General features: G+C 42.6%; 1 protein-coding gene across 1 annotated transcript in view; it reads right to left on the bottom strand.

The window, feature by feature from the left end:
* LOC311234660 (stromal membrane-associated protein 1-like) overlaps positions 1 to 27,172 on the bottom strand; it is a gene marked incomplete at its 3' end in the record, with an annotated part of 396,934 nt that overhangs the window by 180,744 nt on the left and 189,018 nt on the right. The window contains exons 5-6 of the mRNA XM_084321905.1: positions 6,339 to 6,410; positions 2,054 to 2,125 (exon numbers count right to left, since the gene is read on the bottom strand). Coding sequence (XP_084178031.1) covers positions 2,054 to 2,125; positions 6,339 to 6,410 — 144 coding nt within the window. The remainder of the gene's footprint in view (positions 1 to 2,053; positions 2,126 to 6,338; positions 6,411 to 27,172) is intronic.

Below are 27,172 nucleotides of genomic sequence, written 5' to 3'. Positions count from 1 at the left end.
GAGCGAGAGAGAGAGAGCGAGAGAGAGGAGAGAGAGAGAGAGAGAGAGAGAGAGAGAGAGAGAGAGAGAGAGAGAGAGAGAGAGAGAGAGAGAGAGAGAGAGAGAGAGAGAGAGCACACTGCAAACTACATTATACTAACACAGGCTCCACAAGCCATGGAATTACTCTGAATAACTAACCGTGACCCAGAAAATATTCTCTCTCTATCTGTCTCTGTCTCTGTCTCTCTCATGAAATACATACAGCAATGTACACAGTAATTCACAACGGCAAAGTCCCAGAGCTACGTTCTGAATACAAAGACCCCGAACATACACAATCACACTCGTGCATATTCTGTATCTCTCACGCACGCACGCACACACACCACACACAGCCATAATTGGCCTGGCCCTCATTCCAGCCATAACCACACAATACACAATAAACATGCATTCACGTAAGACAAACCTAAATGTCACATTCCACATGTGCTATCTCACAGTCCACATTTAGTCGACTATAAAAAAATTAAAAATGTATCACCAGGGCGGGTACAGCTGACTCAGTGGGCGGGCCCGGACCCCTAATGCCCGCCCATGCCGCCGGGTCTGCTTCATATGCTTCCTAACACCCTCCCTATGCTTCCTATCACCCTTCCTATTACGTCTAACTATAACTATAATTGGAGAGCAGTGAGTGTTTGTCAGTCAGTGCTTTTGTCCGTGTTTGTCAGCGTTAGCATGCTAATGCTAATAACCACATGGAGAGCGGTCAGTGTGTTTGTTAGTGTTAGCATGCTAATGCTAATGTCTTCTACCATTACCCTGCTCATACCTTTACCTCCCCTCCTCCCTCCTGCATACTGCTATGATGCCTGAATTTCCCCATGGGGATCAATAAAGGAATATGTTATATTATCTTTTTTTTTATCCACTTTTTCTCCCATTTTCTATTTTTCTCCCATCCAATTCAACCCTCCCCTGTCACGGACGCTGTTTCTTGCCTCCCACAAGCCGGCTGCAATGTGGACTAAGTCATACATAGCACGAGTCCCCTCCGATACTCGAGGTAACAGCAGTCGCATTTGTTTTCCCATCTCTACTCCCTGGCGCCACAGTTTCAGACCGTTTTAATGATGTTTGTAGAGCCATCATACATTCTATATTATAGCTATGGAGACATACTATGGGTAATTTGAAAGGCAATATTTATACTCCAACAGGGAACAAACCGCTAATTGTCTAGGAAGAGAGATATCACGTATTGTGTGAAGCATGCGCAGTTTGTGCTCGTTGCTCGACACTAATACATTTCCAGGTCAAAGGGCCAATGTCCCATGTTGATACATAGATTGTTCTATTCACAAAACCAAAATGGGTATTCTTACCTGCTTCTCAACTTGGCATCCATTCCGGCTCATCTGGGTCTGACTCGGTAATCTCGCTGTCCGTGTCGCTATCACTGAACATTTCAGTGAAATATTCGGGCTCTGGAGTGCTCTTGCGACTACACTGTGGCGCGGTGAACAGATGACGTTACATCCTCTGCCGGTTTGGCTTTAGTATTTCTATGATTTACCAGAGTCCAACGTAGTCTGGTGAAAATGCACCTTATGGATGGATCGTCACCTTGTTTTTCCTCTTCATAATAATCTCCAATCGTTCGCTACACACGATCAGCATTACCGTGTCAGTTTGCTGTCCCGAATGCATAACCCCCACAGGAAACCAGCCCAGATGTACTCAAAAAGTAGGCGACACTGCCACCTATTGGGATTTGATCGTTATCACAGTGTTTCCAAATCCATACACAAGGTGTGGGACAGTGTCTAGTATCAAAAAGAATATATAAAAAAAAAAGAAAATCCTCGTTTTTGGCGTCCAACGCATGGGCGCCAAAAACGAATATACTCGTTGTTGGTAGTCAATGAGTTAATAACCACACAGAGGGCGGTCAGTGTGTTTGTCCGTGTGTTTGTTAGCGTTAGCATGCTGATGCTAATAACCACACAGAGAGCGGCATCTTTTTTTTCTCTTTCTTCACTGATCATCTCATCCCTCCTTTACCCACCTTTACGTTGGCGTGTGGCCTGTCCAGCTTGTCGGAGTCCTTATCTTTCTTCTTCTCCTTCTTTTGCTCCTTCTACGGCGAGAGAGAAAGCAGAACAGAGGAGGTCAGATGTCTCGTCGTGTCATCTGAGCGAGACAACGTAGGTCTGTACACTAGGGGGGGGGGACACACACAATACACAGTACTGCCCTCGCCATCCAATATCATTATCAATCATTATCATTATTATATTCTGACCAACTTCAGTGAAGAGAAATGTGACTGAAAGGAGATTTTCCTATTCAACCATTCCATTTCCCCAGGAAACAAACTGTTCTAGTAACATGTTACAGCCTAGTCACCTCGTCATGAAAATCAATGTACGACAACATTATCAGGGCAGGTTTGCTGGTGTGATCCGGGTACAGGTAAGAAATAATGGACGCGCCGACGTCACATCACAATACATTTTGCTTTTCCATCTCAAAAAGGAGGATATATCGTCACACCCCTAGTGTGTAAACAGCCATGCATTAAGAGCCCAATGTCCACGTGGGAATAAATAAAGTGGCCACTCAAAGAGTAGGGGGTTCCCCGACGTTCCTGCCAAATGTCCAATCGGGTCTCTGACATCAAGGCCACCTAATCCTCCCTTCCCCTTAATTGGCTGATATCAATCCCCGTCTCCTGAGCCGTTCAGCCATTGTGTAGTGTGATGTGTGCCTGGTGCATGGCAGCCATTGAGCCTGCGTAGCCCAAGGTTGGGTGCTACCAGTGGTGTTGAAGGAGGCAATGTCCACCCTACATTGTGGGGAGCGCTTTGAGTGTCTAGGAAAGCGCTATATAAATGTAATGAATTATTATTATTATTATTATTATTATTATTAATATTATTATTATTATTATTATTATTATTATTATTATTATTATTATTATTATTATTATTATTATTATTATTATTATTATTATTATTATTATTATTATTATTATTATCCCTAGTTTGTAGGTCATTTGTCAGTGAAATATCACCTGTATGTGCATCACATCCTTACAGTAGACTTTAAGAGTGTCGACACTGAGGGTCATTCAAATGGATCAATCAGTGAAATGAAGACTAGCTTAATTGTTTTTGCATGACTGGACAGTCATTTGTAATGGCTTGTGCAGAAACAAACACAACAGACACTTCTCCGTTATGTTTTACAGCCAAATGCCTTCTCATCTGGGGTCTCTTTCATCCATTCTGAGGTCCTTGGCAGGAAAACAGTAGGAAACCAATTGCTGGCGCCAGCAGACTAGTAAATGAGATGTTTTAAGCCAGCTGCTGTTGGTAATAATATTCTATTAATGTCCATACAACAGCAGTTGTTGTTGTTATTGTAATTTCCATACAGCAGGACAAAGTCTTACTAACAGATTGGTGAGAGGCGCCTCTAGCTATAATAAGTACTATACAGTAATATAAGTAGGGATGGGTACCGAATTCGGTACTTTTGAGGTACCGAACCGAAACACGTCGGTACTACCAAGTATCAATTCAAGTGAGATACCGTTTTTTTTTTTTTATGTCAACGTTCACACGCACAATATATGCTTACCTAGGATTTTACTTGATTCAACAACAAAGCAGTCGGAGCAATGGCAAGCCGAAAACTGTCGAAATTGTAGTTATTTGAAGTTTGGATTATTTTTTTCACGACTGAGGTAGGTAAATACAAATTTTTTAGACAAAAGTACCGAAAAAAGGTACCGTTGGGTACCGGTATCGATTCACAGGTACCGGTACCGGTACCGTATCGGTTCAAATGTGAAAGGTACCCATCCCTAAATATAAGTAATAAGTACTATACAGCCCAACTCTAAAATGAACACAAGGGCAAACATTTGGACTGTTAGCAGAAATGCCCGAACATATATTTTAGTCATCTATATTAGGGTTTGATAAAAATGCCTAATGCATCATTATTGATGGTGAAACCATAACTGGATATCGAGTAAATTTGCCACAGCCAGCAATACAAGGCCCCTCTATGCACGGCAAGCATTCAGAACAGGCTTAGGCATCTAATAACCGCCAGGGACCCAGAGGGAAAGATTTAGCTTAGTAGGTAAAGTCTGAAATCTTGCTTTTATGGCAGAAATGCCAGCTCTAAATTGCTGCAATCTTTAGCTATGATAGATTGTTCTGCAGAGAACATACTGTACATCCTGCTTTACTCTAGTCTGTCAACACAGTACTGTGATGGTGTTGACCTCCTGCTTTACTATCTAGTCTGTCAACACAGTACTGTGATGGTGTTGACCTCCTGCTTTACTATGTAGTCTGTCAACACAGTACTGTGATGGTGTTGACCTCCTGCTTTACTATGTAGTCTGTCAACACAGTACTGTGATGGTGTTGACCTCCTGCTTTACTATGTAGTCTGTAGTGTCAACACAGTACTGTGATGGTGTTGACCTCCTGCTTTACTATCTAGTCTGTCAACACAGTACTGTGATGGTGTTGACCTCCTGCTTTACTATCTAGTCTGTCAACACAGTACTGTGATGGTGTTGACCTCCTGCTTTACTATCTAGTCTGTCAACACAGTACTGTGATGGTGTTGACCTCCTGCTTTACTATGTAGTCTGTCAACACAGTACTGTGATGGTGTTGACCTCCTGCTTTACTATGTAGTCTGTCAACACAGTACTGTGATGGTGTTGACCTCCTGCTTTACTATGTAGTCTGTCAACACAGTACTGTGATGGTGTTGACCTCCTGCTTTACTATGTAGTCTGTAGTGTCAACACAGTACTGTGATGGTGTTGACCTCCTGCTTTACTATCTAGTCTGTCAACACAGTACCGTGATGGTGTTGACCTCCTGCTTTACTATCTAGTCTGTCAACACAGTATTGTGATGGTGTTGACCTCCTGCTTTACTATGTAGTCTGTCAACACAGTACTGTGATGGTGTTGCTGGCATCACTGGAACACTATATGATCTTAGGTATGCTTTCACCCAACACAAGAAACTACAAATGCACGTGTGTACACAACCCTCATTGATGTCTCGGTAATTTTGGCGATCGCATGCATGGCGATTGTGGTTCATGCATACAAATATATTTTTTGGAAAACCAACTGCAATCCAACCCAGCATAACACACACCACTTCATAACGCCTGATTGGATGAAATGCACATGGATCTTGCAATTTAAATAGCATGAGAATTATTGCAACAGACGGGGCTCAATCAATCCATGCATCAAAGACAGAAAATAGGCAGAATATCAAAACGATTCTTCGTAATGATTTGACTTAGGTAGCATATCAGCACAGGACAAGACAACACAGCACAACACAGAACAACACACCACACAGAGGCTTTTCAGAGTAACACTAGGGTTCCATTGATGACAACAGAATGGTGGAAACTCAACTAGTTTTCAGTGGTTGCTGACTGGGAAGAGGAGCAGCAGAGAGAAGAGAGAGAGTGACATCTCTGTATGTCAGTGTTTCCGATAGACAGGCCCGCCCAAGTAGATTAAGACCCGCCCAGGTAGATTAAGTCCCGCCCAGGTAGATTAAATCCCACCCAGGTAGATTAAGTCCCGCCCATGTAGATTAAGTCCCGCCCAAGTAGATTAACCTCTTAAACCCGGAGCCCTATTTTCTGAAAATCTGCCTAAAATATATACCTAAGTAAATGGACTATTGCTCCACTTCTACAAGGAGAATTTGCATATTCTTGGTATCTAGGGACATCTATGGACCTCAGTGAATGTATTCCCAGTCAGAAATATTGTGTCCATTACTAGGCTTGCTTAAATTGTGATGAAACAAAGGAGAATATGAATTATGATTTTTTTGACAGTGAATAACGCCATGCTAATAATGACCAGACAAGAAAAACTGCCACTGATCTCATTCAGTACCTTCTTGAGATCATGTGTACAAAAAATCTAAGGAAATGAATAAATTACCTTATTATAGCCAATTCGCACATTTGACAGAGAGCAAGAGAGAGAGGGATGGGGAGGCAGAGAGAGAGAGTGTGATGAGAGAGAGCAAGAGGGGAGGAGAGACAGAGATAGGGAAGGAGATAGAGATAGAGACAGACAGAGAGACAGAGATAAAGAGGGAGGGAGAGAGAGAGCCAGAAGGAAGGAGAAAGACAGAGAGGGAGCGAGAGAGAGGAGAGAAAAAGACAGGGAGAGAGCAAGAGAGGAGGAGAGAGACAGAGAGAGAAAGATTGTCATCAACAATGGGACCCTTTCAGAGTAACGGCGAGTGCTGCAGGACAGACGGACGGACGCGCACCTCCTGTCTGCTCTCGTCAGAAGCGTGGGAGGAGGGAGAGACGGAGGGAGGGGCGGCGGCCTCAGACTTCTTCTGAGAGACGGAGATAAGAGGCAGACGGACGGACGGATGGATGGATGGACAGAGGGAGGGAGAGGGAGTAGTAGAAAAAGAATGGGAGGAACCAAAAAGAGATGGAGATGGAGGGGGGGTGAAGAGGAAGAGAGAGGAGGTAGCAAGAGAGATGATGAGGGGAATAAAGAGGGAGGGAGGGGGAGCATTACTAGTAAGCAGCAGCAATGTTAACTTCTGTAGTTGTTATCGGCTGGTCATAGTATTTGACGGCAGACATCTTGGGGTGGGCAAACGACCGGTGATTGTAATCAAATAAAACACCCAGTGATCATCGTTAAACGACGACCATGGCCAATGGTCTGTGTTGATGCTGTGGCGCCATATTGATAGGAAGTGAATGATGTTGTCATGAGAATTAATATCCAGAGCCTCAAAGCCTGAGAGGAGAGGGCAACGAGCCAAACATGTGCTTTAAGCATCATAATGTAACATCAGACACAAGCGGTCGTTTTGTCATTGTCTCAGGGAAAGTATACAATACAAAAGGTAAGTGTTTTCAAACGTGTATGTAGATGATGTGAGTTGGGGGGGTGAAAGTGGTTCTGGAGGTGGAGCGGTCGTCTGGTAATCAGAAGGTTCCCGGTTTGAATCCGGCTCCTCCCGGCAGCTTGTCGAAGTGTCTTTGAGCAAGACACTTAACCCCCAGCTGCTCCAGATGAGCAGGTTGGCACCTTGCATGGTCGCCTCCGGCGCCGTCAGTGTGTGAATGTGAGGCATGAGTTGTAAAACAATTTGGATGAAAGCCGTTATATAAATGTAGTCCATTTTGTATAACATTGTCTCTCCCTTACCTGATCTGAGTGCATACTCTCTCATACCTGGAGGAGAATGATTGAACCTGGTGTCGGATCGATCTTCTCCCGATCCCTGCACAATAAGTAAGTAAGTCGGCCACATTTATTAAAACCGCATCCAGTTACGGTGTCTCTGATGTGTGGCGTTCCCTCTAACCCAATCAGAAGAGAGTACTCCTTCTTTTCACATGTTCTAGGATCGACTATTCTTTTTTTATTGATAATCGGCTGATCCCATTGGGCGGCTCATGTGCTCACCAGCCAATAGTGATGTCAGAACACGACCCTGTTGTCTTATCCATGACCCTTCCTGGTCGTCCTCTGACAAAAAGACAATGACTTTTTAATTTGACTCTATTATCAGATAATGACTTTATGGAGGAACAGATCTTTTTAGCACAAATACTTCACCTGAAACCTCCAACCTGATTATGTGGGCATATTTTTTATTTCCTACACGGTAAATATGAAAACAAATAGCCAATCAAATAAAAGATGGATCTGCAATACGCTGAAGCTAAAGACCCAGAATTATACAGAAAACGCGTGGACCTCCAAACCAAATTTTACCTCCTTTCGACACACCAAAGTGAATTGCCAACTTTTGGAGAGCAAGAGTCTTTTTCCTGAATTTTCCCCAAGGGGATTAATAAAGGAATACTTCATATCCACAGTGACAAATCCGGTAAGATGCTAGCCAATCAGCTGAGAGGACTTAAAGCATAACAGTGCATCACAAAAATGTTTTTAATGGACAACGGTTCAGTCACCTCACCCAACACATTCAGGAACTTCTACTCTGGACTATATACCTCTGAATCTCCAAAAGCATAATACAAAATGAGAAGAAGGCTACAGCCATCTCTTCATTGAAATCTGGAAAATCTCCAGGACCCGACGGGTGCCCTGCGTAATGTTTTAATCATTCTCTTTCAACTAAGCTCAGTGTTATCCGATTCGTTTAAGCGAGGTAAACTTCCACCTTCATTTAATGAAGCATGGATCACCCTTATTGAAAAGAAAGAGAAAGACACTACAGAGTGCGGCTCCTACAGGCCAATCTCTTTACTAAACGTTGATGCCAAAATCAGTTCTGGACTGGTAGAATGTAGAACATTTTACCATCAATTATATCAGAAGATCAGACTGGCTTCATTAAAAAACTGCCACTCCTTGGACCTAACTGTATCATGTGGATACAATTATTATGTCCTACAATTCTTACTAACTCTTACTAACAGTCCCAACCTTTCAATGTCCAAGGCAGAGCTGGTTTAGGGTGCACTTCAAGTCTATAACTTTTTTATTTAGCCAGAGCCGCTAGCGCTCTGCGCTCCATAGTTGCGAGGAGATTGTAGGCATTTTTAACATAAAGTGTCCCTTTATGCGGATGACCTTCTGATATATACTGTATGTCAAGCCCAGATACCTCTCTAAACCCCATGCTGCCATTACTCACTCAATTTCAGGATACAAACTACTATTCCATTCCAGCACTGCTTGGATCCCCACTCCCTCTCCCGGCAAATACTCCAATTGACATTCCGGTGGTATTTGGTACAATCGGTGGGGACCTTACCTGAAGCATTTTCAGAGCCTGAAGTCTGTTGACTTAATGCCAGTAATATAATCTATACAGTCTATAATTATAGTCTATATCCATCAATTTCTGGGTTTCTATTTATTTCCCTGTTTGTTTTTCTATCTTTTTTCCTTTATATGGCCTGATTTCCAGCACCTCGCTGCACCGCTCTGGGAGCATGGTGCTGTTACACACATGAGAAGCCAGATGGTAGATGAGACTAAGGGGGGTTGAGGGAACGGGGAATAGAGTATGTTGATTTTTGTTTGTACTTTGTACAGACTTGCTGTACAGCATACAACTCTGAACACATTACATTCAATTGATTAAAAAGTGTTTTGAAAAAATAAAAAATGTAAAAAGCTTCCTCAGGGACAGAGATCGGTTCCCCGGGTGGGTCTCCGGGACCAACGAGGTGAAGTAAAGGTGCTGGACGTTGTAAACAGCGACTCCTACAGGTCGGTTGGGGCGCCTGCACAGCAGAGACAGGAAAATAGCGGGGGCAGTGTGAGCCTCGTACACGTTACTCCTCGCCAAATGAGAGTGCGCGCTGGCAGGTGAAAAGATGCAACTGGCTGCTTGCACATGTAACAGAGGGGATATGTGACAGGCTTCTATCCTCCCTACAACCGGCCAGTGGGGGGCACATGCGAGCAACATTCAAGACATGGGAGGGGGGAATTGGCACGGCTAAATTGGGATGAGAGAAAAATAGAAAAAGGAGGAGAAAAAGTGAATCAAAAAAAGAAACAGGAACCCCCGTTTTGCCTAATTTGTGCTGGCTTGACGCATTCCGGGGGAACCAATTCTCCAACCAGCCCGCTTCCTGTGCGCGCATACTAGCGGCCAAGTCAGCATCACTTAGATAGCTTAGACCAGCCCAGGTCACACATCCAGAAAAACCCAAACGAGGGGCGGGGCAGCCACACTGAGCCTTGCTAGTGCCCAAGCCAAGTCCCCCCCTCGGGTCCTATTCTGGCACTTAAGACGCTGCCAGCGCTCATTAGTAACCCACTTCTGAAGGCAGGCAGAAAGAGAAAGAGCAAGCTTGCATCATTACCAAGATCAATCCCCCCCTGTCCTGTCCTGTCTTGAATGGATTCAGCTCCTCCCGCTTCCTCCCATAACTCGCTCTCTATCTAATCTACCTACGGGCAGAAACACACACTAACCGTTTCTTTCTCAGGGAGAACAGAGGAATCTTCCCTCCATTTTATTTTCTATCTCTCTATCTCTATCTCTCTCCATTTATTTCTCTCTTGGCTGTTAAGTCATCAAAGGAGAGTTTGCTCTCACGTACAGAGTTGAAATGTGCACAAGGTTGAGATGTAGAAATTATGGGGCTGGAAGAAGAAGCGGAGGGTGTCTTTTCTTCCCAAGTTATTCTGTTGACACCTTTGTTTTGTTTCCCCTCAAAATGTCTTCCTGCTCTGTAGTCTGACGGAGGTGGTGGAAGGGGCCAACGCTGCACTCATCTAATGAAGACGAGCAGAGGCTGGAGATGAAGACCAGGGAGGAGGGAGGGATAAATTAATGAGGGATAGAGGTGATAGATGGATAGAGGTGATGGAGGTGGTAGAGGGATAGAGGTGATGGAAGGAGGGATAGAGGTGATGGAGGGATATACAGTAGGTGATGGATATACTGTAGGTGATGGAAGGAGGGGGGATAGAGGTGATGGAGGGATAGAGGACGACTTTGCAGCAGGAATATTGGTTGAAAACAGCTGGTTGAAACTGCTGTTCTTGAAACTGCTGGTCGCGGTAGCTAACCAAATGCTTGGTTCAATAACCAACTAGGAATGAATGGACTGTGTGTCCTATCTATCAGCATAACAGATAATAACATCATGGAATAGTTACTTTGTTCAACCCGGTGGCCAGCGAATTAACACCAGCTAGTGATGGATTCGGTTATTACATGGGGCTCACTCAAGAGTTAAACTGCTCAGTGCTCAGCCCTACCGTTACATTAGACAGCCAACAGTTTAATCCCTAACGTCATGTGTAGCTGGCTATCCTTCAACACGTACCATAACACGGCCCAGGAGTACAGTATATAAATATACACTCATGGTACAATATACTGTATTATATAACTATCCTAAGTATATCATGTGCAAATAAAGAGTACTCCATACTAAGTCTACCCTGGTATAAATAAAAAGAACATAACTAGTCTCAGACTATCAACTTTGGTCCATCAGTAAATCTAGATGTACATGAACATGTATGAATAAATTAATGAATAAATATGAGTATATGCAGGATTCAGTAGTCAAATGTCTATCAGGCCTGACGGTTCTCCAGTTCTCTGGCAGTTAGCCAAGCCTCGCCCTGAGGCTGTGGAGCATGATGGCTCCTGGCAGGAAGGACTGGCCAAGACGTCGCATGATGCGTCGGGGGAGGATGAGTCTACAGCAGAACGCGCTCCTCATCTCTAGCTCGTCACAGAGGAGACGGGAGAGATTCTCAAGGATTGATTGAGTTATTATTTTAAGTCTGTAGCGACTATCCTGATGTCCTGGTAGTCGCTCGGCTGGGTGCAGGAAATCCTAGTTTTTGACGCACAATTAAAGATTAACTCATTCAGAGCCACGCCCCTTTGACCATATTAGGGCTAGCGTGCCAGTAAGGAAGTCAATGGGAGGACGGGGACATTTGCGAACGCTTAAACTATATCTTAAATGATGGCTATGGGTCTAAAACACCCCTCGCTTATCAATGACTTGCTTGCAGTCAACATGTACGAAACGGATTGTTTTTTCATTGGTACATTTCCGTTTTATACCGTTTTGAATACGAGTATAGTTTGAGATGTCTAGTAATTCCAGAGAAATTCCGCGATAATAGCCCTTTACTGGAATACATGAAACACGTTGTAATTTTTCGGCTGATTTATGAATCGTTTTCAAATAAACGCTAGATTATCGATAGTATATGTGTACTTATGCACACTAGAGAAGCGGGCTGAAAAATCGATTATCCATGCCGTGGTCAACGCTAACGTTATGCACACACACACACACACACACACACACACGCTGTGATGGCGGAGAAAAAAACATCTGATTAACCCAAGACTGGTAACATAGTCCTTACCTCACATCAGATGTTCTGCAAAAAGATTAATCCAATTCCTGATCGCCATTCCAAATATTGATCGCGTTTTTTGATCCAACGTTATAGTCCAAAACACATAATCGAAAGCTGCTCCCAGCCTCCCCAGTGAATGTGGTAACAGTTATTGCTTGCCCGAGAAGGGAAACCCTTTTCTGATGCACAGTCCCACCCAATCCAATCCAATGATGTGCAATACCATCAGGGAGACGATAGGCGGCGGTATTTGCCCTTTTCGAGCTCAGACCCATTCCCAATGATAACGTCAGGCTGGATTGATAAAAAATGAATGGATATTGCTAATAAAAGAAATAACGATTAAAACCAGAGTTTTCTCTGATTTTCTCGGGTCTTGGCACTCAACGCATGGCGAGTTAACACGACTAATCTCGTGGTTGGCACTGAATGGGTTAAAGTAATGTCCAGGCGGTGTCACTTGCCGGTGGGTAAAGTTCCCATTTAATTCAAGTATTTAACATAAATACATGGTTGCTGAGCAAAACAAAAGATTATAGAAAATTATATCATGATAGTGAAACGAGGGATGATGCATGCGGTAAAAAACGTGAGACCTCTCCCGTCACCCATACCCTGATTGCGTAATAGCATACACCTGTGGCTATATCCAAAACCCAGTGATGAGCTTAACACTAGCACAGCCGACAAGGGGTCAAATGACCCCTAGGCATTTTCAATAAATGTATCCTCGTCACTCGGTCGAGCTCCAGCTGTCACTCAATGACTTTTCCTAAAAGTACCCATTTTATCTGGCACGGTTTCACAAATTTCTTCAGAAAAATGTAATTAGAACGTTATTCCACATATGGGCTGTTGGAACAGACGAAAGTCACAGCACTTTGCCAGTGTCTAGCGCAGGGGTGGCCAACCCGTAGCTCGCAAGCCGCATGTGGTTCTTTGCCCGTCAATGTGTGGCTCTTCCAAAAAAAAAAAAAGAAGGAAGTTATAATATTTTTTTTTTTATATTCTTTTTTTATGTCACTCAAACCTACATTTCATTGTGGTAAACCTCATATTTTTATATTCAGAGGTAATTATATAGTTTACACTCTCATATTTCTCATATAAGCTGTCGGGTCATCTGGCCCGTTCCTGGCGGGATTTAGTGGCATTTTCTCCATGGCTGTGCTAGTGTTAACAAACTACAGACATAACAAACAAACAAACAACAAACAACTCACTGCAGCACCCACTTTACACACTTTAGAACACCTAAACACACTTTATATTTATTAATAAAGAATTTGCACTACAACCCATACCTCATTACACCTTACTGTAAATTGTACCTAAATTGTACCTCATCCCATTTCTGCTTTGCACTATATAGTATATTGTATAGTATATTGTATGGTAACTCAGTTACTTCTACTCTGCATTGAACATTGTACATATGTACATACTGAACACTTGTGTCTACGTACGTGACTTCTATTTTTTACTTGCTATACTTATTTTATTTTATACTTATCTATTTTTGTCTAGCACAGTCTCTGGAGCATAACAGAAATAAGCATTTTGTATAAAAGTAGTCTGTACTTCTGTATGACAACTAATAAAGAAACTTGAAACTTAACACAAAAACAATCAAATAGCTCCTACAAAGTCTCACACTCCAATTGACGCCTAGCCCATATGGGCTTGGGAGACACTTTTCTCTCTTCATAAACAATGATCAAACATACATCCAAACTACAAACAAGGTATTTATAATAGAACATAAGACACACCAAACAGCATAATTGAGCCTATGATCTAACACATAATCATGTCAAAAGAGCCAGGGACAGGAACAGATGAATACAAACAAAAACATGTCTTACATAAAACCCCAGGCCTTAGAAATACAATTGGCAGTCTTAAATACTTAAATAACCACTCCAACTCATGCCCATCATCTACCCAGAATAGCTGAGGTATTTTTCTATTTGCATTTCATCAAACGAGGGAATCCTCAATTCATCAAGCAATGTACAATAGAACATGAAGTTAATTTTCCACATCTGTTAGATCACGCACAAAAGATCACAGATCACAGAGCCTAGTTATAATAAATGATTAATGGAGGATGAATATGAGGAAGGATGGGTGGAGGATGAATAATAGAGGTATGAATGAAAAGAGATAGAGTTGGGGTGGTTGTATTGCTCTGGGCATTCTGGTGAAGTTCTGCACAAAAGACAATGGACCTCATTCAGCAACATTGTCGTAAGTTGCCTCTTAACTCGTTCAGGGCCAACAGTGCCCTCTGCTAATGCCCTTCTGGGCCAACGCTGTATCCTTCTTGATATTATATTTATTCAGTGTTTTAACAGATACAAACAAAGCAGACAGGACAGACAAAATCAAGACATCACAGCGACAAATTTAAAAATATATACCCTCCCCCCTCCCAAAATATATATTTTTTTAAATTAAATAAATAAAAATAAAAACAAGACAACCAGTCACTCCTTCGTGTCTCTTACCAGTGTTAGACCTGGACATATCAAATCAGATATTGAGAATATATATATCTATAATAGACATTCAGTCCACATAGTCCAGTTATAGTCTTTGTACAAAATACCATCAGGTCATCAAGAGTCCCTTTAGTTGATGCCTGGCTATAGCAATGAGTCGAGGGAAGAAACATCACACAACAATCACATAGCAAAAACAAAACACATAAAAATAAAAATAGTGCTCTATAAGTTCACATTGTTTTAGATATCTACAGTGTATGTAGTCGTTTGTTAGTTTTAAGATAGATAGTCAAGAAAAGGTTGCCAAATGTCTTTAAATTTGCTGGGTTGCCCTGCGTTCTCATAGCATATTCTCTCCATGTGTAGCATATGAACACTTTCTCTGCCAAGGACGCCTAAACTCGTCATTCCCCGCCATGCTAATTCTGCCAATGACGCCGTAACACGTCATTGAGATCAATATTTTAAAAATCTGTGATCGCAATCATATTTCTCCCCCGGAGACTTGAGATCTACTGTTGATCCCCTCTCAACTCTACAACGATTCAAGAGCGCCATCTGGTGGCCGATCGGCGGATCGCCCAAACCGGAAACCGGAAACGGAAGCTGGTGCTCATTCCAATTCGGTCCGATCACTCGCTAATAGTCCCGGGACTCGAGCTAGACACAATGGATAGCAATCCGTTACCAATAACTCGATAAACAACATGATTTGGACGTATATACTATTATACAACCTGGAGATGGATCGCATATTTCAACATCCCATAATAGGAATATTTTTGCTCCACGCTCATCGCCCAACGCTACGAGGAAGCTACGGTGAGTTTCAGCGTATTTTTTAACGTGTTCGATATAAACTGCTCTAATGATCATATCACCCACACTAGATGAATCATCTAACGTTGGCCACGGAATTATAAACGACCCCCCCCCCCCCCCCATCCGGTCAACATCAGATGATAAGTAGTAACTTCTAGAAGCACGTCCATTTGACATTTTTTATCTCGCGCAGATCGCTATCAAACTGTATTTGATCATCAATATAATGCATTTAGGGCTATAAATCACGTTCTGGAGAAAGCTACAGAAAACAATAAAAACATATTTATACTTTAGACCGTATTTTAGTATGAATATGTGAATGAAAAAGTATAACGTTCCTACGTCCTGAACGATAGATAATTGACGTTGAATGGGCCATAGTAATGTCAATTTAGCAATACAATTTAAAAGGTTATAGCCCTGCAAAGAAGGGGAACTTCTCCATAGACAAATAGAGCTGGCAGAGAGGGGTATAATGATGTACATAAGCCTGGCGAAGAAAGTGTTAATGAGTTCTGTCAACCAGGTTTGGAAAAGTGGTACTGTTTATTTGTTCCACAGCATTAAAATGCATTTCTTTGCAATTACCATGCCATACTGTATAGTCTGTATTAGTGTTGTCAAAAATATCGAAGTATCGATACTGAATATTTAAAACGACTTCGATACTCATTTCCCGAAATACCGATACTTTCTGCAGTATCGGTACCAACTGGCGAGTGTTCTACAGCAAGTTGTTGACACGCTGTTCAGAGCGCGCTTGCCCCTCCGCCTGCTCCAGCCCTCCCCTCACAGAGCCGTCTTCAGTTTGTAAACAAACATTTTAGCTGAAGAAGATGGCAAATGCAGAGCCTCCGCAACTTGTGCTTGTGGATAAAGAAAACAGCAGAAGTGCTGTTTGGAGGTACTTCGGGTTTGAAGTAAACAACGAAGGACAAGCTAAAAATGCCCCAATGCTATTTGCAAGCGGTGTTACAGAGCAGTGCCAGCGCGGATCTCCATAAAGAAATGAAAGAGGTTCGTGACAGCTGCTCTTTCAACGTCACTGTGACTGAAGCATTAAACCATTAACTCTAGTTTAATACATGATACGTTGTCTACTGATGGCGCATAATATCAACAGCTGATTCGTTGTAACGTTACAGCTATCAGCTAACGTTAGCTACTGCTAGCCGTTAGCTCCGTTAGCTTAGCTGCCCACCTACTGCATGGAAACGGAGTAACGTTAACGTTTAAACGTTATGTCGCGGTCATACAATACTACAGTCGACATAAGGTTAACGTTCCCCCGTTTCCATCAAGTGTTTAAATAGCAGCAATCTTGTTGAAAATGTAACGTTACTAAAATGCTCCGAGCATAGTCTCTCTCTCTCTCTCTCCCTCTCTCTCTCTCTCTCTCTCGTTATCTTTAAATACTCTCTCTCTCTCTCTCTCTCTCTCTCTCTCTCTCTCTCTCGTTATCTTTAAATACTCTCTCTCTCTCTCTCTCTCTCTCTCTCTCTCTCTCTCTCTCTCTCTCTCTCTCTCTCTCTCTCTCTCTCTCTCTCTCTCTCTCTCTCTCTCTCTCTCTCTCTCTCTCTCTCTCTCTCTCTCTCTCTCTCTCTCTCTCTCTCTCTCTCTCTCTCTCTCTCTCTCTCTCTCTCTCTCTCTCTCTCTCTCTCTCTCTCTCTCTCGTTATCTTTAAATAAAAATCGAAACTGTTACTAACTGTAATACAAACAGTTCAGTTTGTCAGGTACATGCAACACAGATTACAGTGTTTACATCGGTCTGCTTGAGAAAATACCATGTTCTGCATTTGCAATAAAAATTATTGAAGTGAGATGAACAGTTATTTTTAAATGTGTGATCTAAAGATAAACAAAGGGTTTTACAAGTGTTATATTTATCTTCTCTTATAGTACCAGAGAGAAGCTGAGGAGAATCAACCAGCAACTAAAGCTAAATTTATTAAAAAAAAATATATATATATAAAAAAAAAAATATATATATATATATATATTTTTTTGGTATCGAAATGGTAAAGGTATCGTATCAAAGTCGAAATTCCAGTATCGTGACAACACTAGTCTGTATCTCAGAGTAATTGAGTGTTGTCATATTATGTGACCAGCCAAAGATAGCCACTATTGGGTCTGGGGGAAAGTCATGGGTGTAGATGTTTGAGTAGCATTGGAACACCTCACTCCAGAACCTATGGAGCTTCGGGCAAAACCAGAAGAGGTGACCCAGTGAGCCCTCAGCTGATTTACATCTGGTACAGAGTGGTGAGACTGAGGGGTATATTGAGTGCAATCTTGTACAAGAATAATGAAGTCTATGCATCACCTTAAATTGAATTAACTGATGTTTGGAATTAATAGAACAAGAGTGGATACTGCGGAGGCCCTCATCCCAGGTGTCTATTGGAATGTCCACCTGGATATCGCTCTCCCAGGACCTCCTCAAGCATTGTGTAGATTGAATATAGTGTTCTGTAAATTAGTCTACAAACTTGGATATCAGGCCTTTGGTATTGGGCTCTGTATCCAATGGAGGAAAGGACTTATTTGCGAGTGCTTAAAACATATAAAAAAATAATAGCAATAGATCTAAATAGATCTAAATAACGACTATGCTTGCACCTCATGGTACCAAAGCACCTCAAAGGCACTAAAAACAAAATTACAAACATCTCAAAACAAACTGGTCAGACTACTGCTTGACCTTACTCCTAGAACCCACCTCACCCCTGCCCACTTTGACAACCTAGGATGGCTTAGAGTAGACGACAGAGTACAGCAACTTGCAATGGGCCTGGTCTACAAGATACACTACACGACCAAGGTACCCATGTACATGTCAAAATACTTCCCAAAGGTCAGTGAATACCACGATCACAACGCCAGAGGGAGCTCCACAAATCATGTTAAACCCAGATTTGGCTCAAACAAGGGACTAAACACGTTTTGCAATTATGCCACATCAATGTGGAACGCCCTACCCAAAGCTGTAAAGGAATGTGAATCACTACCCACTTTCAAAAACACTCTCAAAAAACACCTACGGGAGACTGCAATTCGAAACTGGCCCCTGTAAATGTCCTAACACAACCCCCTCCAATGTACAGTAAATTACCAAGTATGGTCTTGTCAATACTCCAATGTACAGTTTTGTTTGTATAGTTGTACAGTAAGTGATTAACACATTGAGTGCCACGCCCCTTCCAGGAAGTGACCACTTCCGTGCCGCCCATTAACCCCATGTAAACGTAGTTGTAGTTTGTAGAACTAAACCTATAGTTTATAGTATCGCTATGGGTCTAATAACGGCCTCGAGTCTCATTGAGCTGCTTCTGGTCAACGTGCAAAAAAACAGATTCTTTTTTTATCCGTACATTTCCATTTTATACCGTTTTGAATATGAACATAGTCCGGCCGCTTCTCTGCAATTCCAGGGAAGAGACACGAAAACAGCGTTTTTGTGTAATTCAATAAACACGTTGTCATTTTTCGCCCGATTATCGGATCTTCCTGAAATCAACGCTAGATCATCACTATTATCCTTTGTCGTGCACGCATGCAATGTGGCTTAGACCGGCGCCTCCCCCCCCCCCCCCCCCCTCCTGCAACCCAACGGCAGAACAACCAGACACATAAACACATATAGCTTCAATCGCAGTAGAAATAAATATCAGATCAACGCAAGCTTTCATATATGGTGTCCTTACCTGGTCTCTGAAGTAATGGAAAAAAAATAATCCAATAATCTCATCGCCATTCCAGCTATCCACAGCGATCGTGCCTCCGACGTTATTGGGCATTGCTCTTCAACGGGCGGGCGGGGTCAGTTGTCCAAGCCATCCCTAGAAGCGTGTATTTTGCCGGAGTGTTTAGGACCCGCCCCCACGTCGCAGCTCAGTATGGAAAATAAACGAACCCGTTTCTAACCGGGTGCATTACTGGCCGAAGGCGTTAGAGGGCGGTATAATACCGTCTGCCATCTCAGACACAATCAGAACAGTATGCACAAGGTGCCCCGCTGACTTATGAATGTATATAGATAATAAAAGAAATACCGTGACAGAAACGTAGATCTACGTTTCCGGCACTCAACGATCGGACGACAGAAACGTAGATCTACGTGAACTGCACTGAAAGTGTTAAGCTGTTGTCTGTGAAGATGTGGTGAAGATGAGTAATGCCTTTTTGTTTCCAAGCTGGGAAGTATATGAGTGATTTGCCGAGTTGAAAGTCAGGGTTGTGCCAGATTGGGGTGTATTTACAAGGGGTTAGTGTGTTACCAGTGATTTTGTTGGCTTTCCACCAGGCTGTCAGAGTTGTGGAAATGACTGTATTCCTAAAACAACGGTGATGTTTTATGCTTGTGCTAAGGAATGGCAGATCTTGTGGTGAGATTTCCATGCACATGTCCTTCTCAATGTCTTCCCAGGGGTTGTATTGTTGGGTAGGGTGAATCCGTTTGTAGATGTATATTAATAGATATTATATTATTAGATATTTTCCAGATGTATTGTTGTTTAACCCATTCTCTGCCGGGCATTGTACCCATCATTGTACCCTCTCTGCCAGCGCTATAAGTCTATGGAGATGTTCACCTTCTTTGCAGGGCTATAACATTTTAAATTGTATTGCTAAATTGACATTACTATGGCAGGGCTGTACAGTGCGACGAGCTCGTCGCAAATTGCCCCTTTAATTGGCCGTTGCGATTGGTAAATAATATTTGGGGGCGGGCTTGCGAGTAGGGATTTCAAGCCTTGCATTCGCATTTCACTCCTAAATTATCCAAGCCGTGTGATGACGCCACTCACGCGAGCTGAGCACTCAGGTATGAGAGTGGGGAAAATCGATTGAGCACTCTGATAGACTGGCTGACTGTCTGATTTAGCTATGCCTATGAAGAAAAGTAAAGTTAGTATTGCTTCATATTTTCGACGCGTTCCACCTCCTAGTGAGCCGTCGAATGAAAATGTGACCGTCGAGAACATTGAGCCAGCAGTGGCAGTAGCCACCACCGCAGACCTGCCTTTGTACTAGGGTTGGATGCAGTTCCCTGTTGGTCAGTCTGTGTCTGTTATTCCATCTTCTTCTGCTCTGTTTAACGTTATACACTTCAAATAGTGCAGCATGTTTGAGAGTGCTCCCTTGACTGAGAGGATGGCTAGAGGATGGCCGGAACCACGAGAACTTTTATTAAACATTCTATTAAACATTCTGATATTTCCGCGGGTCTCGTGCAGTGGTCTCGTGCCACTGTCAACTAAAGCGAGCACTCGGAAGACACGCACCGTTTGACAGTGATATGCGCACTGACAGTCGGCGCAGTTGACATTTTCCAAGTGGGGGAAAATAAATCCTCTTCGTCCCGACTGTGTCCCGGCCCCGTGGAGGATTTTTCTTCATCCCAAATACATATTTTATTTCCCCCGGGACGACGGGACGGTGTTAGTCTCAAGCCCTGTCGTCGTATACCATTATCGATCCCCAGGTACTGGTTCAAATGTGAACGGTACCCAACCCTAACTGTTCAAAACGAAACGTCCCATTAAACTAAATAGTTCAGATAGCTCCTGATATCAATGTCTTATAACACTGAGTCGATGCGTATTCGAGCTGAGGGCACGCTACGCTGGCCGTAGCTGGAGGCTACAGTATAGGGTCCAGCTGCAGCTCCGGAGAATCCTGGCCGTAGCTGGAGTCTACTCGAGTACACACAGACAGTGGAGCTGGTTGCATATAGCGAGCATTTTGACGTGTTGCGTGGTGGCGATGTCTTGCAGATAATACAACTACAAGTATGATTATATAATATATATATTTTATTAAAAAAAAATTATATAAAATTATTCTTTTTATTTTTTTTTAAATCAAAAACAATCGATATAAATAATGGTAAAATTGTTATTTAAAAATGTGCCCCTAAAAAATATTTTTTGCCCCTAAATTTCTCATTTAGGGGCAAGTGTGCCCCTAGTGAAAAAGCTTAGCGTACAGCCCTGTATGGCCCATTCAACATCAATTATCTATCGTTCAGGATGTAGGAACGTTTTACTTTTTCATTCACACATTCATACTAAAATACCGTCTAGAGTATACATATGTTTTTATCGTTTTCTGCAGTATTTCATAGAACGTGAGATATAGGCCTAAATGCATATATTAGATGATCAAATGCAGTTTGATACCGATCAACGTTATATAAAAAATGTCAACTGTACATGGTCCTAAACGTAATGCGGATGAACGGAGCGGGGGGGGGGGGGGGTCGTTTATAATTCAATGACCGACGTTAAATGATTCATGTAGTATGGGTGATATATTGATCAGAGCAGTTTGTATCGAAAATGGTAAAGAAAAACGCTGAAACTCACCCCAGTCTCCTCGTAGCGTTGGGCGATGAGAGTGGAGCAAAAAGATCGCTATTATGGGATGTTGATCGATGCAATCCATTTCCGGTTTGTATATTACTAATACACGTCCAAATCATGTTGATTATTGAGTTATGGCAAAGATTCATATCGACGGTAGGCTTGGGCGGTATAATTTTTTTCATACCGTCATACTCTGATGACCTAATACCCCGGTATACGGTATAAGACGGTATGACTTTCATTTTCATCAGCGGTGGGGGGGAGGTGCGGCAGAGCTAACAATATACTCGTTATTATCACCATACATAACGCTTGCTTATATTTAAACACGTTGAGATTAGGGCCGTTCTTTCAACCTGAAAGTGCACTTTCTTCAACCTCGAAGTAAACAAATCACAGAAGGTAGCCCACTGCCACCTGCCGGCACCATCCAGGTATCGACATGAGCTAACGGTAGCTAGTTAGCCGGCAGCCCGGCACCATCGTATCAACGTGAGCCAGTTGCATTAGGATTAAAAAATGTCAACACTCACTCACCCCGTTTTATATTACATTCCCAAAGAAGTGCCTCCGTCTCTCGTAGTCTTGTTGTACTGGATGAAGTCACTGGCGGCGAGGGTTTTGCTTAAATCCGAACAGACTCCAGTCCTTTAATTGTCCAAATGCGACAAGTGTGTGCAAGTTTAGCTCTTGTTTGACAAAACGTTAGCCATCTGTGGTCAGGGAGCTCATCGTGGGCTGGAGTGACGGTGGTTAACTTCGACGCTTCATCGTTCAATGGTAACGTATTATTATTATTGCTTTAGCAGTCTGCTCAGAGATAGAGGAAATGCATACAGGTTAGTGTGACGCACCTCTGTGTTCTCCTCACGTGACTCACAATAGCCAATGCTGCCGCCATCTTGCTCAGCTCAGCTCTGTGCGGGAAATACGGACCGCCTCCCCTGCCCTCTGCTGGCCGTGCTGTGTGTGTGTGCACTACAACCAATGCAGTCCCTGTCGAAACTCCGTTTCAGTGTAAATAGAAACTGAACCCCAACTGTGATTTTGACGGTATTGATTTTCAATACCGTCGGTATCTCTAAATACCCCGGTATACCGTAATACCGTCATACCGCCCAAGCCTAATCGACGGTGTCTGTATTGAGCCCTGGGACGATAAGCGAGTGACCGGACGAAAATAGGGGATGGACCGAGCACTTCCGGTTTGGCAACTCGTCGATCGGCCACGAGGTGGCGGTATTGAAGCGTTGCAGAGTTGTGATGGCCCAGACAGCATCACCCAAGACTCCGTGGGTGAAATATGAATACCATGACGAAAGTATGAAATATTGACCTCAAAAAAGCCTTACGGAGTTATTGGCAGACAACGCATGGCGGAGAAACCCGCCTTAAAGGAAAACTCCAACATTTTGGGAAATTAGCTTATTTAACATCTTCCCTGGAGTTAGACAAGAAGATACATACCTTTTTTGTCTCTGTGCGTGCATTTAGCTTTGGAAACAGTCGCTCCGTTAGCGTAGCTTAGCTTCATCACTGGAAGTGGGGGAGATCCGGAGCTTCATCACTGGAAGTGGGGGAGATCCGGAGCCTGACGTTCCCTTACACTGTATACAGTCACGAAATACACTCCAAATACAACTCCAAAACGTTCATGTAAACATGTTGTGACCTGTGTATTCACCACGTGGAGAAATAAAAAATAATTGAATTAGACAATTACGTTTTATAAGCAAATATACTTGGAACTATTTTTTGCCTAACCAATCCTCTCTGAGCGCAGTCAGTGATTTCAACGTGTCGTCGTGATTGTTGACATTCTCATTCATTCAAAGGATCCGAACCGATTGAAGTTTATGGATACCATGACTTAAAATCCTCTTACCTTGACGATTAAAAGCCTCCCCAATTTAGAAAACAGTAATCCAATGGCTGGTATTGATAATATACTACTAACTACTGGACGCTCTGAGCTAACCGGAGCTAACACAGAACAGGATGGTAAAGCATAATATATAATGACTTCCTTTCTGGGGTTTTCAAAATAAAAGTGCAACGTTTATAGCAGCGGAAAACGTTTATTTTGTACATTATCGAACGTTAACACGAACCTAAACTAACCTAAAGTTAGTCACTGACTGCGCTCAGAGAGGAGTGGTTAGGCAAAAAAAAAATCTGAGTATATTTGCTTATAAAACATAATTGTCTAATTAAATTATTTTTTATTTCTCCACGTGGTGAATACACAGGTCACAACATGTTTACATGAACGTTTTGGAGTTGTATTTGGAGTGTATTTCGTGACTGTATACAGTGTAAGGGAACATCAGGCTCCGGATCTCCCCCACTTCCAGTGATGAAGCTAAGCTACGCTAACGGAGCGACTGTTCCCAAAGCCAAATGCACGCACAGAGACAAAAAAGGTATGTATATTCTTGTCTAACTCCAGGGAAGATGTTAAATAAGCTAATTTCCCAAAATGTTGGAGTTTTCCTTTAACACGTGATTGGCGAAGAATGGGTTAAAGTGGTCCTGTCTTAATCTCTGTATCAGAAATTTTGTTTTTTTATTTTGTATTTCATTAACACAGTCTGCGCAAGAAACGAGTTAACTCGTTATTGCCCGCCATGTGGTCAGCGCCAGAAACGAGTTAACTCGTTTTTGGGATCGTTATTTCATTTATTCGCTATATCTATTCATAATTCATAGCTGCAGCCTCTGGTATACCCTTCAGACCCTGTCTGAGCTGGCAGACGGCCAACACCACCCTCTACTGCCATGTGGAGCTATTGCATCTCATTGGAAATGGGGTGGTGTGTTTTAGGAGCCGATCTGAGCCCGCCCGCACATATGTAACGGTCGGTAGTGTGGTACGGACCTCCACAAGCAGTATTTGGAATCGCGATCAGATAATTGGATTATTTCTTTTGCATTACATCAGATACAAGGTAAGAACACTATATACTGTATAAATTTGATCGTTGATCTGATATGTATTTCTACCGCGATCACAGCTATCTGTGTGGACCGTGTTGTGCTTATTACCGTTGACTGGGGGGGGGGGGGGGGGGGGGGGGGCGCCCCGCTACGACGGTCATTTCATGTATGCACGACGAGATATAATAATGATAATCTAGTGTTGATTTCAGGATGATTAGATAATCAGCCGAAAAATTACAACGTGATGACTGGATTACAGTAAAATGCCTTTTTCTCATCTTTTTCCTGGAATTACTCAAAAGCACCCAAACCATACTCTATTCAAAACGGTATAAAACGGAAATGTACGGATGAAAAAACAATCCGTCTCTGGCATGTTGATTGGAAGCAACTCACTGACAGTCTACGGCATTATTAGACCCATAGATATAATATAAGATATATTTTAAGCACTCGCAAATGTCGCAGTCTAAAACTATATGGAGTGCCCTCAAAAAAGGGCCGGAAAAAAAGCAAAAAAAATAAAAATATTCCACATGATGTAACAGCGGGTGATGATTTATAGAAGTAGCTGCTCCAAACCTAACGCTGCTACCCATCTTCTCCCGTCTGCCTTTATCGTTCTGTGGCCATGTGACATTTCTGGGCCTGTGACATCATCAGCCTCATCATGGGGTGTTTGCAAGATACACTGTGATGCCTTGTTGACATCAGTGACACACATAATGTGTGACACACACACCACTGAGCACACACACACACTGACAAACACACACACTAGTGAGCAGTGAGCACACACACACACACACTGACAAACAAACACTAGTGAGCACACACATAATGACAAACACACACTAGTGAGCACACACTCACACTGACAAACACACACTAGTGAGCACACACACACTGACAAACACACACTAGTGAGCACACACACACACGCATACTGACTAACACACACATACTGACAAACATACACTAGCACACACACACACTGACAAACACACACTAGCACACACACCGATAAACACACACACACTGACAAACACACTAACACATATATATATACACTGACAAACACACACTAGCACACACATGTACACACAGCAGATATATCCGTACTGCACCATGTCAGCACTGACAGAATAATGGGATCATGCAGCGCCAGCGATGTTCTCTTTGTGCTGCTGAGAACAAGCTAGTTATAGTAGCTAACAGGGCTCCATTGTCTCACTCACACACACACACACACACACACACACACACACACACACACACACACACACACACACACACACACACACACACACACACACACACACACACACACACACACACACACACACACACACACACACACACACACACACACACACACACACACACACACACACACACACACACACACACACACACACACACACACACACTCCTCTGTTACTGTACTAACATGCTCAAACAAATGAGGAACAGAGACACAAAGACCTTTAAACAACTCCCTTTTGGGTTGAGCCCCATGTGTGTCATGCCACACACACACCATGCATACACAGTAGGGCTGGGCGATTCTTGCTAAAATGTCATGATTTTTCTCTCTAAGAATTGAGATCACGATTCTCTCACACGATTCTTATGTTTTCAATAAAATCAGTAGTTGCACTCTCTCTTAAACAGACAACATGTATGAAAGTGCTTGACTTACAGTAAACTTAAGTCTCTTGTAACATACAAAATAACTCAAGTCAGAATTGTCATCATTTAAAAGTTAAGTAAAAGAAAAAAAAAATTAATTAAATTATAAAAAATATATAGTGATCATTTAGAAATTAGATTGCATAGGTCTATGAATCGAGATCGCGATGCAGTCTCTCTTACACACACAAAACATGCAGTATTTCTCTCACACACAAAACATGCAGTCTCTCACACACATAAAACATGCAGTCTCTCTCACACACATAAAACATGCAGTCTCTCTCACACAAAACATGCAGTCTGTCTCACACACACAAAACATGCAGTCTGTCTCACACACACAACATGCAGTCTCTCTCTCATACACACAAAACATGCAGAAGTTAACAGCGATAGGTTTTAATGGTATGGCCACAAACTGGGCCAGCTCATACTTGAGGGGAAGGGAACAACATGTAGAGGTGGGAGGGGTCCTTTCAGATCTGAGGACGGTGGACTGCGGGGTCCCGCAGGGAAGTGTGCTGGGGCCCTTGTTCTTCCTTCTTTATATACTGTAAATTACATGCAGTCAGCCTGCTCATGTGATCTCCTGCTCTACACGGATGATTCGGCTCTCATGGTGTCAAATAAAAGCAAAACGGTTATTGAAAGCAGACTTAGCATGGAGTTAGGAAATGTCAGTCAGTGGCTTTCAGAAAGTCTCTCCATTTAGGAAAAACAGAATCCATATTATTTTCTACTACAAGGAAACAGAAAAAAAACAGGAAGGTTTCAAGATAGAGTTAGGTAGCTCAGTGGTCACCAGTACCAAATCAGTTGTGTATCTAGGGTGTACTTTAGAAAACACACTATCAGGGGAAAGCATGTCGAAAAAAGTAATAGCCAAGGTTAACAACAGAATAAAATTCC

Source organism: Notolepis coatsorum (genome assembly GCF_963971535.1).
Source record: "Notolepis coatsorum genome assembly, chromosome: 9".
NCBI lineage: Eukaryota > Metazoa > Chordata > Actinopteri > Aulopiformes > Paralepididae > Notolepis > Notolepis coatsorum.
This window is presented reverse-complemented; position numbering and strand designations above follow the sequence as displayed.